The 11,830-nt window shown below is 44.8% G+C and overlaps 1 protein-coding gene across 1 annotated transcript in view; it reads right to left on the bottom strand.

Moving 5' to 3' along the window:
• Positions 1-2,008: 2,008 nt before the first annotated feature.
• gtpbp8 (GTP binding protein 8) overlaps positions 2,009-11,830 on the bottom strand; it is a 36,872-nt gene continuing 27,050 nt past the window's right edge. The window contains exon 7 of the mRNA XM_068039878.1: positions 2,009-2,580. Within this exon, the coding sequence (XP_067895979.1) occupies positions 2,484-2,580 (97 nt within the window). The 3' untranslated portion in view covers positions 2,009-2,483. The remainder of the gene's footprint in view (positions 2,581-11,830) is intronic.

Genomic DNA, 11,830 nt, shown 5'->3' with positions numbered 1-11,830 from the left:
CTCCCCAAAGCGTGTACACCATCTACAAGGCACAAATCAGCAGTGTGATGGAATACTCTCCACGTGCCTGGATGGGTGCAGCTCCAACAACACTCAAGAAGCTCGACACCATCCAGGACAAAACAGCCCGCTTGATTGGCACCCCATCTACAAACATTCACTCTCTCCACCACCGACGCACAGTGGCAGCTGTGTGTACCATCTACAAGATGCACTGCAGCAATGCACCAAGGCTCCTTAGACAGCACCTTCCAAACCTCTACCAACTAGAAGGACAAGGGCAGCAAATGCATGGGAACGCCACCACCTGCAAGCTCCCCTCCAAGTCACACACCATCCTGACTTGGAACTATATTGCGTTCCTTCACTGTCGCTGGGTCAAATTCCAGGAACTCCCTTCCTTACAGTACTGTGGGTGTACCTACCCCACATGGACTGTAGCGGTTCAAGAAGGCAGCTCACCACCACCTTAAGAGCAATTAGGGATAGGCAATAAATGCTGGCCTGGCCAGCAGCGCCCACATCCCATGAATGAACTTTAAAAAAAGATAACGTTGTTTCAGATATTGAAGATATAAGATTTGGTGCTGCTCCTGACATATACATCAGGCTGCGAAAAGGTTAAATCTTATTAATTTGCATGAGGAAAGACAGAAACTGGTAGTAACATGACCTATAACGGGGTGGGAGGGGGAGGAAGCGGGGAGTAGAGAATACAATCAAGTTTGTTCCTGATGATTGTGCATCAAGAACATGCAAATGGTACTTATTTGGGATGGGGGAGAATGGTGGTGGTTGTAAATTCATATCACTGGGGGTGGTGAGGGATGAGTTGGTGTCTCAAGTCGGACCCCAGGGATATATAACTCCAGATTTAAATGGTACTTTTTTGATGACATGAGAATGTTGTACTGAGTTGCAGCATTGCATCATCTGCTCTTGCAATGCTTAGATCCATCAGTAATGACTCTGCCATTGTGGTATTGGTCAGCCCTCTTGAAAAAGCCTTTAAGGCAGTCTAAACTTCCCCGACGCAGTGGTGCTTTTTCACAGACAGGACAAGGTTCTCATACAGAGGATTGGAGTATGATATTAACTTCACCTTCTACCTACAGTTCATTGACTCTTTTATGGTGGGGGGATTTTTCCATTGTGGGCAGGGCCCTCACAGGGTATGTATTCAGCCCCTGGTGGGATTGATCGTTAGACATTGAAGACATCCCAGGAAGAATAGCCCGCGAGGCAGCGCAAAGGGCCCTAGCCACCACAAGGAGGTTTATGGAGCAAAGCCGTCAAGCAATCACCAGCAGCAGGGTACAGGTGAATCTTGCCAAAGGAGTGGCTAGGATATTGGAGGACTCAGCCAGCAATAAAACCAAGGTGGCAAGAATGCAGTATAACTGGTGGGAAGTATCTCTGCAGCCATTGCATCCATTGTCCTGGCAGTGAGTCTCTGTATTTGTTGCTACCAAAGGCAGATGATATCCCAAGCGGTGCAGATGGTAATGCTGGCCAACAAAGGGTAAACCCCGGTATCCCCTGTGGTCAGAGCCCCTCTCCCAGGGAATAGGAAACGTGTGAATATTTATGAAGATTTCACTATATAATGGGATAGAGATTCCAGGCCCACTGAACTCCAGTAGGATCCCTGCAGCAATTGGTGAGTGGAGGATGTCAGGAATTTCCCACCTGGCTCAGGGGGTGCGCCTGACCAGGGGTCCAAAAGGATGGATTGAAGTGGGACCAGTAGGGCAACATTAGAAGATTATTTAGCATTAGATAAGTTAACAGTCTTAGAAGAAAGATAGAAGCACTGTAGTTGTGAGGAAGCAGGGCATGATGGGATGCGTGTTAATGGTCACGGGAAGTTGTACAACTCAGAAGTCTAATTGCCTTTAGCTCTGTGTAAACATGGTGTCCTTGAGATAAGACTGCAACTACAGGAGGCACAGGATATTAGAAACTGTGAACCACCAAGCCTCAAGAATAGGGACGAGACAACAGTGGAGATGATTAATGAGACAATACACTTCAGTTTATTGACCAAGCTGCAGCTTTGGAATGTGGCAGAGTGTGGGGGGTGGGTAGGGTGGACAAATGAGTAGTGGTTATTGTAATCTATAAATTTGTACTACAGACTCCGTTTCATTGAGAGGTCTCTGGCTGTTTCACCAGACACTTCTCCCTTGCACCGGTGTTTGAATAAACCTTTATTTACTTTAATCCCATGGATTCGAGACAAGTTATTTTCTCCATAACAATTTCTAAATAAAAAATATACAGTCTGCACAGCTATTATAAGATAGATTCTGTAACATTTCCCATGAATACACAATCCTAATTAGGTCAAACTTAATTTGATCTTTGAATTTGCATGTAGCCTCCATTCAGCAGGACAGTGTAATAAAGTCAGCATTTGCTACTGTAGACTCATGGTGATGGTTTAAAGTCAATTTTCATATCCTTGCAGTATTTCCCACTGTTTATGAAGAGATGGAGTTATGCTCATTAATCTGAAGATTCCCAGTTACGTGAGCTATGAAGCATCTCAGCAGATGAATCCCAGAATAGTTCAAAGAACTGTAGGAACAAATAACGCATCAATAATTTTTTAAATTGTATTTCCTTAAGTTTTTTAAGCTGCAAGAGAATTCTGTATCATTCAACTTCTGAATTTTTTGGTCTGATGTTTGATATTCAGACTTTTAAACCTGAAGTTAACACTAGTCAAATATGGATGACAGTAACAAACCAGTATGTTAATGCTCCAATGAGCTAGAGTATGATTTAATCCACCCGCAAAACTTCCAATCTGAGCCACTTTCCATGGGGAGGAAATTAATAATGGCCAGGTAATTTTCCAGGGGAAGAAAATAGAAAACACACACATCAGTGGTTAAAATAGAAATTATCAGGGACAAGAGCCCCTCCACCTAGACTCTGGACCTGACATTTGTCATCATTTGTGTTTATTCAGGTTAAAATAGTTTTGTCCTAGTAGCAGCAGATATTCCGCTATTGGCAAAAATTGAGTTTTAAAATGACTAAAGATAGATTCATTACCTTTGTTTAAAATCATCCATCATCAGCAAAGTGATGGAAGGTGTCACTGACAGCGCTATCAAGCGCCACTTAAACAGCAACAACCTGTTCCCTGAGGCTCAGTTTGGGTTCCTCTAGGGCAACTTGGCTCCTGACCTCATTACAGCCTTGGTCCAAACATGGACAAAAGAACTGAAATCAAGAGGTGAGGTGAGAGTGATTGCCCTTGACATCAAGGCATCATTTGACCGAGTGTGGCATCCAAGAACCCCAGCAAAATTGAAGTCAATGGGAATCAGGGGGAAAACTCTCCATTGGCTGGAGTCATACCTAGCATAAAGGCAGATGGCTGTGGATGTTGGAGGTCAATCATCTCAGCCCCAGGACATTGCTGTAGGAGTTCCTCGACCCAAATATCTTCAGCTGCTTCATCAATTACCTTCCTTCCAATACAAGGTCAGAAGTGGGATGTTTGCTGATGATTGTACGATGTTCAGTAGTATTCGCAACTCCTCAGATATTGAAGCATTCTGTGTCCATATGCAGCAAGACCTGGGCAACACTCAGGCTTGGGCTGATAAGTGGTAAGTAACATTCATGCCACACAAGTGCCAGGCAATGACCATATCCAGTAAGAGTGAATCTAACTATCTCCCCTTGACATTCAACGGCATTACCATCGCTGAATCCCCCTTTATCAACATCCTAGGGGCTACCATTGACCAGAAACTGAAATGGAGTAGCCATATAAATACCGTGGCTACAAGAGCAGGTCAGAGGCTAGGAATCTTGAGGCGAGTAACTCACCTCCTAACTCCCCAAAGCCTGTCCACCATCTACAAGGCACAAGTCAGGAGTGTGATGGAATACTCTTCACTTGCCTGGATGGGTGCAGCTCCAACAATACTCAAGAAGCACAACACCATCAGCATCCATTGACCAGAAACTAAACTGAAGCAGCCACATAAATACTGTGGCTACAAGAGGAGGTCAGATGCTGGGAATTCGGTGGTGGTAAGCCACCTGCTGACTCTGCAAAGCCTGTCCACCACGACAGGCCATGTGGTGTAGGTACACCCACAATGTTTTTAGGGAGGGAGTTCCAGGATTTTGAACTAGTGACAGTGAAGGAATGGCAATATGGTTCCAAGTCAGAATGGTGTGGGGCTTGGAAGGGAACTTGCAGGTGCTGGTATTGCTATGCACCTGCTGTCCTGGTCATTCTAGGTGGTAAGAGATCATAGGTTTGGAAGATGCTGTTGAAGGAGCCTTGGCAAGTTGCTGCAGTGCATCTTGTCGATGGTACACACTGCGACCACTGTGCACTGGTGGCGGAGGGAGTGAGTGCTTAAGGTGTTGGACGGGGTGTCAATCAAGTGAGCTGCTTTGTCCTGGATTGTGTCGAGCTTCTTAAGTGTTGCTGGAGCACTGATCCAGGCAAGTGGGAGAATATTCCATCACACTCCTGACTTGTGCCTTTTAGATGGTGGACAGGCTTTGTGGAATCATGAGGTGAGTTGCCATTCCCAGCTTCTTACATGCTTATAGCCACAGCATTTCTATGGCTGATCCAGTTAAGTTTCTGATCAATTATAAGCCCCAGAATACTGATGGTGGGGGATAGGGCAATAGCCATGCCATTGAACATCAAGGTTAGATGGTTAGATTTTCTCATTGGAGATTGTCATTGCCTGGCACTTGTGTGGCACGATTGTTATTTGCCGCTTATCAGCCCAAGTCAGAATGTTGTCCAGGTCTTGCTGCATGCGGGCACAGACTGCTTCAGTATCTGAGGAGATGCAAATGGTACTGAACACTGTGCAACCATCAGCGAACATCCCCACTTCTGACCTTAAGATGGGGATTGGAGGGGGCAGCTGGAGGCGGAAAGGTAATTGATGAAGCAATTGAAGATGGTTGGGCCGAGGAAGGCACCCTGAGGAACTCCTGCAGCAATATCCTGGGGCTGAAACGATTCGCCTCGCAACAACCGTAACCATCTTCCTTTGTGCTAGGTATGACTCCAACCAGTGGAGTTTTCCTGATTCCCATTGACTTCACTTTTGCTAGGGCTCCTTGAGGCCACACTCGGTCAAATGCTGCCTTGATGTCAAGGGCAGTCGCTCTAACCTCACCTCTGTAATTAAGCTCTTTCGTCGGTGTTTGGACCAAGGCTGTAAAGAGATCTGAAGCTGAGTGACCCTGGCAGAACCTGGAAAAACCTTGATCCAGTGCAGATAACGTGATAACCAAGGCAAAGAAATTTATATCTCTAAAGAATTTAGTATTTTCTTGTTACATGTGGGTGATTATCACCCTGATCTTTTTAAAGCCAGGTTTGATATCAAATCAGCTTATGAATAGGGACATTGGCCGGAATTTTATGGTAGGCAGACGGGAGCCGGACAACGACTGAAAAGTCAGTGGAGAACCTGCTTCCGTCTCACTTGGGGATCCGACCCGTATTTTGCGGGTCCCCGGGCTTCAATTGGTGTGAGGCGAGACTTCCACCTGCTAGAGGTAGGAAGTCCCGCCTTATAGAGCTGCCAGCCAATAAGCAGGCCGGCAACTCTTAGTCCCAGTAGCGCCACTGGGTGTGGTGGCCACTGCTGCGGCTGCAGCCCAGCATGAAGAGAAGATGCCCGGGAGCCAGGAAGGTAGGTGAGTTTTGGTTGCCTTGCTGTGGGTATTCGGTCGGGCCCTGGTGAGGCAAGGGTGGTCGATTGGGGGGGGGGGGGGCATGTTGGGTGTTGAGGGTGGTTGGGGTAGTTGGCAACCCTCCATCAGGCACAGGGTGCCCAAAAATGAGGGCACCCCCCGGGACATTTGAGAGCCACCTGGTTTCGTTAGACAGCTTCTCCCAGCTCCTGGATGCCCGTTTGCCACACATAAAATTCACGTGGAGGCGAGCAAAGGCCCTTAAGTGGCCATTTAAGGGCCTTGATTGGCCTGGGGCAGGCGAGCTGTTTTTTGCCACCGCTGCCCTGCGCAAAGTGGTGGCGGAGGTGGGAGCAGGTCGGGAAGGTCTCACGGTGCCTCCCACTCCATTTTACACCACCCCCCACCCCCCTCCCCCACCGTCACCATCCCGCTTGTCAGGGTGACGTAAAATTCCAGTCATTGTGTCAAATCCTGGTGAGCTAATAACGCATGCCATTATTAACGTGCAAATCAGCCAGCAAGTTCAGGGGATGAAGTGATATGCTGTGAATTGCAAATCTCCAAAACTTGCTGGTTGATTTAGACCACTTTGCTATTTACCTCGTACAAACGACAGCTCACCCTTGGCCTCCCTTTTATAAGAAATTGCTGGATTTTCACATTATTTGCCCATTAAACTCACTGCAGATGGTTAGGTCTCATAATTAACAAATGCAATTAATACAATTCCAATCAATCTGTCAGGTCCAGAAAGGGAACAATTTAAATTGTTGAATCTCATTTCTGACTATAGTAAATTGTTCTTTCAAAAGATTTCAAAAATTTAAGTTCAAATTTTTTCTGACTGCTCCTGTCTCTTTTCTCTCTCTCTCTTAATCCAATCTTCTTTCCCTCTCTTTATTTCTCTTTCTGTACCTGATTAGACTCTAATTCTCCCATTCTAATTCACCCTCCTTCTCCATTTCTTTCCCAATTCTTAAATCTCATTGATTAAGGAGATACACTGTTGGTCCGATCATTCACTAAGGTTCCAGATGCTCTGTTGTCTTTGCCTTGCCATTATCAGCTTGCACTTACAGCAAGTTGCAGCACAAGGGTGCAGGAAAAAGTCTAACAGCGTACACCATCAGATGCTCTAGCAAGATTTGCCCCTGTATTCCTTTTGAAAATGGAAGAGAAAAGTTTCACATTTTTCTAATTTTAACAAATGTATCAGATTCCAGGGACACTGAGAAGTTTCTTTCAAAGCATGTGTAACTGCAGAGCTTACTGAACCTTTTAAACCAAATACTATATTTTCTCCCCAAGCACCATTAAATGTAACGAAAAACAGTCAGTATATTGAGTAGGCCACAACTTCATGCTGGTTCTCAATTTATCAACTGAAGTGTGTTGTATGCATATCAGCATGATCCATCGTTGGCCAGATGCTGCAACGGTACAGAAACACCATTTCAACCATATTCTGAATTTTATAGCAAGTGCAACAGAACAAACCGCACTCTATGGAAACAATTAGTTCAAAGTTTAGACTCACTAAATTTAACAGTCCTGGTGGCCTCTAACTGATCTAAATTGGTTTCAGTGTGGAAGAATGTTGATTCTATGCATTTCATTCATATAAAAACATTTCTTGTGTAGGCCAGGGAGGTGCCGTATTCAATCCTAATAGTAACAACTTGTATTTATATAGCACCTTTCATGAAGTAAAATGTTCCAAGGTGCTTCACAAGGGCATCATCAAACAAAATTTGTTCCTGAGCCATAAAAGGGGAAATATTTTGGCAGATGTCCAAAAGCTTGGTCAAAGAGGTGGATTTTAAGGAGAGTCTTTTGGAAGAAAAGGAGAGTAAAAGAGGTGGAGTGGTGAGGGAGGGCATTCTAGAGCTTACAGCCTTGGCAGCTGAAGGAAGGCCAATAATCGTGATTAAAATCAGGGATGCTCAAGAGGCCAGAATTGGAGGAGCGCAGATATCTTGGAGGGCTGTAGGGGCTGGATTAAGATTATAGAGATACGGAGTGGGATGCCACGAGGGATTTGAGAACAAGGATGGGAACTTTAAAATAGAGGCATTGCTTAACCGGGAGCCAATGAAAGTAAGCGAGCACAGGGTGATGGATGTACAGGACGTGGTAGAAGTTAGGACACAGTAGTAGAGATTTGGATGATTTCAAGTTTATGGAGGGTAAAATGTGGGAGGCCAGCTTGGAGGTAACAAAAACATGGATAAGGATTTCAGCAGCAGATGAGCTGAAGCAGAAGTGGAGTTGGTCGATGCCCTGGAAATCGAAATACGCGATCTTCGAGATGACTCAGATATGTGTGGAAGATCATCTTGGGGTCAAATATGGCACCAAGATTGTAAATAGTCTGGTTTAGCTTCAGACAGTTGCCAAGGAGAGGAACTGAATTGGTGGCTAGGGAGCAGAGTTTGTGGTAGCAACTGAAGACAATGGCTTCTTCGGTCTTCCCAATATTTAGTTGAAGGAAATTTCTGCTTGTTCAGTACTGGATATCAGACAAGCAGTCTGACAATTTAGAGACAGTGGAGGGTGAGGTAGAGCTCATTATAGTCAGTGTACATGTAGAAATTGACATTGGGTTTTCGGATGTCGCCAAGAGGCAGCACGTGGATAAGAAAGAGGAAGGGCCCAAGGATAGATTCTTGGGGGACACCAGAGGTTCTTGGCACAGGAGCAGAAAGAGAAGTTACTGCAGGTGATACGCTGGCTACGACTGGAGGAGTTGGGATTCTACAGCTGACCCCTGGCTTAGGGAGAGCCTATTGGAACTATGTGTGTATGAACATCAGGTAGGGATATGAATGGGCTGCATTGCTTGCTCCATCCCTCGTGACTAAATAGACCAAGTATATTGTAGAAAATCACACTGGGAAATGCCTACTTGGGACAGCAGAAGGAGGGGAGGAAAAATAGTGTAAAAGAGAAAAAGGAAGTAAAATAAAAGATTCTCTGTTCTAAAGGATATAAACTAAGCTCTGGTGAAAGTTTTGAAAAATTAGAGTTTCTGAAATTCTATAATCAGCGTGGTTCTGATTTGACAGAAAAGAAAAAAACATGTTATATTCAAGTAAGCAACCATTCCATATGGCTGTAGTTGCAGATGCAGATCCCAATGGTGGTTGATATTTCAATCCACCGTGAAGACTGAGATTGAGTGCTTCAGGCTTGTCCTGGAATGAGGCAGGGGAAGGGAAGAAATTATCTGATTTGCAATCCCATTAGGAACTATTAACTTTTAAAAAAAGAGAAAGTCGAATTCCCAGTTATTTCTGAAAGAATTATGCCACAAGATTTCATGTTTTAAACAAAAACTTTACTGTACAATGAAGCAAAACATTACTAACAACACTACAATTTGGAAATACATATTTTAAACTTAAAATCTTAAACAGAACATGAAATAGTATACTTCAAACTCAAAATCTCAACAAAACACTCCTATTCGACTGTTTACTTCCACCACAAGAATTTACCTATTTGTTATAGGATCTTGGGAGCTAATTCACTTTTCCCGGGACCACAGCTCTTAGGAATTTACTTTAATTTCCTCAGTTTCTCAGCTGTCTTGAGGTATGAGATCACCTCCTGAATCTGGACTTCCCAGCTTGAGCACAGGCCTGCCTCAAAACAGAAACGCTCCTCTGCTCCTGAGTCTAACCGACTTCCAAAAGCCAACTGATTGACTGTGTCAGAGAGCACACAGATCAAAAAACCAGATACCCACTGCACTTTATTTAAGAAGGGCAGCAGGGACAAGCCAGGGAACTACAGGCCGGTGAGCCTTACATCAGCAGTGGGAAAGTTATCGGAAGGGATTCTGAGAGACAGGATTTACATGCATTTGGAAAGGCATGGTCTGATTAGGGATAGTCAGCATGGCTTTGTGCGTGGGAAATCATGTTTTAGTTTTAGAGATACAGCACTGAAACAGGCCCTTCGGCCCACCGAGTCTGTGCCGACCATCAACCACCCATTTATACTAATCCTACACTAACCCCATATACCTACCACATCCCCACCTGTCCCTATATTTCCCTACCACCTACCTATACTAGGGGCAATTTATAATGGCCAATTTACCTATCAACCTGCAAGTCTTTTTGGCTTGTGGGAGGAAACCGGAGCACCCGGAGGAAACCCACGCAGACACAGGGAGAACTTGCAGACTCCACACAGGCAGTACCCAGAATTGAACCCGGGTCACTGGAGCTGTGAGGCTACGGTGCTAACCACTGCGCCACTGTGCTTCATATCTCACGAATTTGGTTGAGTTTTTTGAGGAGGTGACCAAGAGGATTGACGAGAGCAGGAAGATGGACATTGTCTACATGGACTTTAGCAAGACCTTTGACAAGGTCCCGCATGGTAGGCTGGTCCAGAAAGTTCGAACACATGGGATCCAGGGTGAGCTAGCCAATTGGATACAAAATTGGCTTGGTGATGGGAAGCAGAGGGTGGTAGTGGAAGGTTGTTTTACAGATTGGAGGCTAGTGACCAGTGGTGTGTCGCAGGGATCAGTGCTGGGCTCTCTGTTGTTTGTCATATATATTAATGACTTGGATGTGAATGTAAGGGGCATGATTAGTAAGTTTGCAGTAGACACCAAAATTTGTGGTATAGTGGACAGTGAAGAAGGTTGTCTACGGTTACAACAGGATGTAGATCAACTGGGAAAGTGGACAAGGGATTGACAAATGGAATTTAATGCAGACAAGTGTGAAGTGATGCATTTTGGGAAGTTAAACCAGGGCAGGACATATACAGTGAATGGCAGGGCCCTGGGGAGTGTTCTTGAGCAGAGTAACCTTGGGGTGCAAGTACATAGTTCCCTGAAAGTGGCAACACAGGTAGACACGGTGGTGAAGAAGGCGTATGGCATGCTTGCCTTCATCGGTCGAGGCACTGAGTACAAGAGTTGGGACGTCATGTTACAGTTGTACATAACATTGGTTCGGCCGCATTTGGAGTACTGTGTGCAGTTCTGGTCGCCGCACTACAGGAAAGATGTGATTAAGCTAGAGAGGGTGCAGAAAAGATTCACAAGGATGTTGCCTGGTTTGGAGGGCTTGAGTTATGAAGAGAGATTGGATAGGCTGGGTCTCTTTTCCCTGGAGCAAAGGGGGCTGAGCGGGGATATGTTAGAGGTATATAAAATTATGAGAGGCATAGATAGGGTAGACAGCCAGAGTCTGTTTCCCATGTTAGGGGTGACTAAAACTGGAGGGCATAGATTTAAGGTGAGAGGGAGGAGGTTTAAAGGGGATCAAAGGGGTAAATTTTTCACACAAAGAATAGTGGGTATCTGGAATGAGCTGCCTGAGGAGCTGGTGGAGGCAGGAACAGTAGTGACATTTAAGAGGCATCTGGACAGGTACTTGAATGAGCAAGGCATAGAGGGATATGGATTTAATGCAGGCAGGTGGGATTAGTATAGAGAGGCATTATGGTTGGCATGGACGCGGTGGGCCGAAGGGCTGTTTCTATGCTGTATGACTCTATGACTATCATCTATCTCCATAGCAACGTGGGATGTCCCAGATAGCAATTTAAACTAATTATTTCCAACTCCAAATCTTCCCTGATTCCTAATAGCAATATCAATTATTCACAAGGGTAACAATGACAGAACAAACTCTGCTAGACTTTACGGTTCCAACCACCCAACTAAATGAGGCCATCTGCGGTTTTATGGCTCTTGCCCCTCTAACTCTGTCTCTGTAAGCATTCATGGAGAGATTTTTGAACTTTAAATCTTGGGCAGTCTGCAACCTTTTGAAATTCTTACAACTACGCATTTAATTTCCCGAAACTAAAAGCGACCTTTAAAATATTATTACAAACCATGAACCAGGTGATCGTAAAACTTGTCATTCACACTTTCTACTGGCTTCTCACCAAGCAACCTAATTCATAATAACAGTGAAGCTGATATTGGGTCATTCCATTCAACATGTAGTTAAGGGGAAGCTCAGTAAGTACAGGAGAGAGGAAGAATTAGGAGGATATGTCGATAGGACTTGTGTAGAGCATAAGCACCAGCACAGACCTGTTGATCCAAATGGATTTCTTCTTGTGCTGTAAATTTTATGTAGTTCTACACAAT

The sequence above is a fragment of the Heterodontus francisci genome, chromosome 10 (genome assembly GCF_036365525.1).
Source record: "Heterodontus francisci isolate sHetFra1 chromosome 10, sHetFra1.hap1, whole genome shotgun sequence".
Lineage (NCBI taxonomy): Eukaryota > Metazoa > Chordata > Chondrichthyes > Heterodontiformes > Heterodontidae > Heterodontus > Heterodontus francisci.
The sequence above is the reverse complement of the archived record's forward strand: the minus strand, read 5'-3'. Positions and strand labels throughout refer to the sequence as shown.